Here is a 4,696-nt window from a genome sequence, read left to right as displayed (position 1 = left end):
ATCTTACATCTTTGTGATTTATTTGACTACTTATATTTGCATTAATTGTGTATACAGTGTGTTTCTTATTATTTCATTTCCACTTATTTTACACCTATTTCTCCCTAGCAACAGATAGTCCTCAGCCCAGACCTGCTAACGCATGTTTTTCACTTAAAAAAAAAAAACAACTAAAAAGTAATATTAATAACAACAACAATAATAAAAGGTTCCATTAATTAATCTAACCTCTATAAATGCCAGTCATTTGCACCTATGTTTCCTCACATCTCAACCTGGGTTAACCTCTTAATGTTATTGTGGTAGGTTTGTGTCCCCCCTAAATCATGTTTACACATAATATCAGAATGTAATCATTTGGAAATAGAGTCTTTGCAGATGTAGTCAAGTTAAAATGGAGTCATACTGCACTAGGATGGGCCCTGATCCAATGACTGGTATCCTTATAAGAAGAGGGAAATTTGGACACAGAGACAGAGACAGAGGGAAGAAAATGTGAGACATAGGGAAGAATGCCATGTAAAGATGAAGGCAGAGATTGGAATGATAAATCTATAAGTCAAGGAATGCCAAGGATTGCTGGCAACCACTAGAAGATAGGAAGAAACCAGGAAGGATTCTCCCCCAGAGCCTTCAGAGAGAGCATGACCTAGGAGACATCTTGATTTCAGACTTCCGGCCTCCAGAACTGTGAAAAAATTCTCTTACTCTAAGTCACTCAGTTTGCTGCAATTTGTTACAGCAGCCCTAGGAAACTAATACGGTTACTGTGAGGATTAAGTAGGACAATTTCTGTAAAGAATTTATAGCCGTGCCTACAGTAAGCATGCAATAAAAATTAGTTATTATTTTATTTTCATTATCAGTATGAATCCAGATTGAAACTCAAAATGTAAATATGATTAGGGCACATTCCTACTTTAAACTTTTCAGTGGCTTTCTATTGCCCACAGGATAGAATCTAAAACCTTAAGACAGCTCAAAATGCCCTGAACAAAATCTGACCACACGACCGCTTCTGTATACTTCTTTCTCCTTCATTCGTTCTTCTCCAACTATACTGACCTTCTTTGAAACCCTTGTGCTCTCCCATCTCCAAGCATTCTAACATGCTATTCCCTCTGTCTGGAGCATTCTTCCCTTTCCTTTCTCCTCCTTTAGGACTCTGCATAAAGTCCTTTAAGGGAGGCTTTCCTGAGTAGGAGAGATCTCTCTTGAATCCCTTAATACTCTGTAATTTTATCTTCTGCTACTTTCATCAAGTCATATATCATCATATCACATTCCTGGCTACCCTGTAAACTCTAAAAGGACTGACCACAACTGTTCTCTTCTTTGTGCTTGTCAGTACCTGGCATATAGTCAGCAGTAATTCAATAAATATATATTACTTAAATAAATGAATAAGATTATTTAATTATAGTGCCATAAATACAATAATAAAGATACAATCATAGCCCATAAAGGGAGAACAGATGGGTAGGCTCTCAGGCCACCTAGGACAAACTGCGAGTCATAGAATTTTGTGGATAGGAAGTCTCTGAAGCACATTTATTTTAGCGCCTTCCTGTATTTTATGATCCAGAAGCTGAATGAGGTAAAGCATTTGCCTAAAGCTGAATAGCCATCAATGGCAAAACTAGAACCAGTATTCCTTTTCCTCTCCAAAGAGTTCTTCCATAGCATTTTGCTGCTTATACTAAGAGAGATGGATCTGGGACCTTTAAAAATTAAATGAATAAGAGATAATGCAACTGAAGGAATGCACCTGGGGAAAACACTAGACTTGTTTACAGAGGATGGAAATAATAGTGATGAGATGAGAATATGTTCAAGTGACTCCAAGACTGCCAAATAGGGTGATTCAAAACTGATAGGAAGTAACTCAAATTCCTTAAGTGCAGTCAGAGGATGTGTAACTAAGGGAGGATAAATTAAATTCCTGAAGTGCAACAAGTGTGGGATCCGGGGAGGAAGAGAAGAGAAATTCCCTAAACTGAGATATAGCACAGAAGGAGCAGAGAATTTATGAAACACCTGTTATCTAATAGTATCCTTCCAAGCCCAAATCCTGCCTGCCTATCTGCCCCTAATAGCTCTTGCCAACTGTCTGTCTCCCTGGATGTCATCGGATTGATAAGACAACAAGAAGTAGGAACTAACAGTGCGGTTTAACACAGATAACAGAGCAGCACTGTGTGTACCAGGGCATGGAGGAAGTGTCTTTAGTCAGATTCCTTTACACCCTAAATCCACAAATTCCAGTGTTATCTCTTCCTCTATCCTGGAATTCTGCCTATTTTTCCTATACTTTTCTCTGAGTAAAAGCCCAGTCTTCCTATTCACTCTACTTATACTTCTGGGTAGATAGACTTATATCTACTCAATCAACCAATCTGGAAAATTCGTAGTTACTTGACCCTCCTCTGCCAATATCTAATCAGTTATTAAATCCCAACCAAATTCTTAACATGGACAAGAAGAATTTTTATAGCTTGATCTCAGCCTACTTTTACAACACTTTCTCCAAATATTTATCCTCATATACCCTATACTCTGGCCACACTGTCCTCTGAAATCTTTACATACAGTAAGTCCCCTACATACAAACCTTCAAGTTGCAAAATTTCAAAGATGCGAACATGCGTTCTCATGTCCAATCACATAAGTTAGTTCACGTGTCTGTCATATATTGTCACATGTGTGCATCCTCCACGAGTGGTTGTGCTTTTGTGTACTTTACTGTACAGTACTGTATAGAGTACAGTATCTTTATTTCAAGCCCAGGATGTCCAGAAACAAGCGTAAAAGCAGCGGTGATGTAGGTGGTACGCCAAGTGATAACGATGGAAACAAAAGTGAAAATAATTGAGATAGTGGAGTGAGGTGAAAAAATAATAAACGTCACTCACTCTTATAACATGAATCGTTCAACCATCAGTACAATTCTAAAGAACAAGGACAAGATCCTGGAACATGTGAAGTCTGCTGTGCCAATGATGTCAATGATAATATCGAAGAAGCGTGGAAAAGTGATGGAGGAGATAGAGAAGCTTCTCAGTGTGCGGATGCAGGATCAACATCAGCGCTGAGTCCTGCTCAGCTTAATGCTGATTCAAGAGAAAGCTTAAAGCCTTTATGAAGACTTGAAGAAGAAACGTGGCGAAGAATCAGAAGGCACATCTTTTAATGCCAGTCATGGCTGGTTTCATCAGTTCAAGGCTAGAGCCAACCATCACAATGTAAAAGTAAGCGGTGAGGCAGCAAGTGCAGATACAGTAGCTGCCCGGCAATTTCCTGAAATGCTCTGAGAATTTTCCCCCCCCATAGGACCAATCTGTACTTTTTTATTTTTATTTTTTAAAAGACAAACTATTAAAAGTAAAATGACTGAAATCACATGAGATCAAGATACAAAGAAATTCAATGTAGAGAAAAAGACTTTGCTGGGAAACAGTCAATGGGAAACACAGGAAACATTTCACAGACGCACAAAAAGCTCACGTTGTAAACAGGATTAAGCTGCTGTAGGTTCCTCATCACATCAGGGTTTCATTTTGCTCAGCCTGAGATCTCACTCGATTTCAAACTGCCTGTGATCCACTCGGTCTAGAAAAGCTTTCCGTTCAATGAACCCCTCCTTCCCTCGATTGTGGATGGCTAGTTCTTCTCCAATGCCCTCTTCCTCCTTGAAGCTCTCCCAGTCCAGCTTGGCCTTCTCTAGTGTGCTCATCTTCTGCTTCTTGGCTCCTATTTTCCCCAAAAGGCTGCTCATATCCCTTGGCCTTTTTAACCCTGACCCGGCAGGAAGTGACGGTAGAGCTGAAGGGACATTATTAGCCTGGGGATTTTTCTTTCGCATTTTGCTTGAAGAAGGATTTGGCTTCTTTAGATGTAGCATCCACTTCCTTAGTCACCCTGACTTCACCAGCAAAATCAAACACCTTGGTGATTTTAACTTTTTCTGTTTCTTTAGGTTTCTCTAGCTCTTCTGCTTTGACCAACAATTTACTTGAACTTGTCTCTTCAGCCTCCTCTCCTCTTTTAACTTGTGTACAAGGAGGCACTTTTGATTTTAGTCCTACGTCATTGAGGAAGCTGGCCCATAGTTCATCTTCCTTCTTTTTCCTCGTATCCTCTGACGCAATGCCTTTTTCTTGCTCTGCAGCTACATCTTCCTCCTCACTACTTCTTCCTCCAGATTCCTCGCTGGCATCCTTCTCGTCCTTTTCTAATGAGAGGCCACCTTGCTTTCTCTTCCTGGCCAGAATGCTCTGAGCCTTTCTTTTTCTCCCTTTGGTTTTCTGTGTCTTCTCTTCACCATCCACTTCATCTTCCTTCACTAATTCATTTACATCATCTTCACTATACTCTCCACCCGATGACACGTAGTCCTCGTCCTCCTCCGAGGTGGAGAAATCTTCAGAGTCGAATTCCTCCATGTCGCTAAGGCGTGGGGCGGACAGAGCCGCAGCAGCTACCCCCAAAGGCAAAGCTCTAGGGAGAAACCAGAGACAGGGATGCGGCAGGGTCGGCGGCAGCTGGGGCAGCCCCCGCAGCATGCTCTGAGAAATTATTGATGAAGGCGCGTATTTACCCGAGCAGATTTTTAATGTAGATGAGACAGGACTGTACTGGAAGAGGATGTCAGACCAAAGTTACATCAGTAAGGAGGAAAAGTTGATGCCAGGCTATA

The 4,696-nt window shown here is 40.7% G+C and overlaps 1 protein-coding gene across 1 annotated transcript; it reads right to left on the bottom strand.

Moving 5' to 3' along the window:
* Positions 1 to 3,420: 3,420 nt before the first annotated feature.
* On the bottom strand, positions 3,421 to 4,479 carry LOC307187096 (craniofacial development protein 1-like). The gene is given in 3 exon segments (XM_079922832.1): positions 3,421 to 3,574; positions 3,578 to 3,847; positions 3,849 to 4,479. Coding segments are annotated over 3 exon segments (894 nt in total). The 5' UTR covers positions 4,443 to 4,479; the 3' UTR covers positions 3,421 to 3,544.
* Positions 4,480 to 4,696: the final 217 nt, after the last annotated feature.

This window comes from Stenella coeruleoalba (assembly GCF_951394435.1).
Source record: "Stenella coeruleoalba genome assembly, chromosome: 5".
In the NCBI taxonomy this organism is placed as follows: Eukaryota; Metazoa; Chordata; class Mammalia; order Artiodactyla; family Delphinidae; genus Stenella; species Stenella coeruleoalba.
Note: the sequence above shows the minus strand (reverse complement) of the source record. Positions and strands in the feature narration are given on the sequence as shown.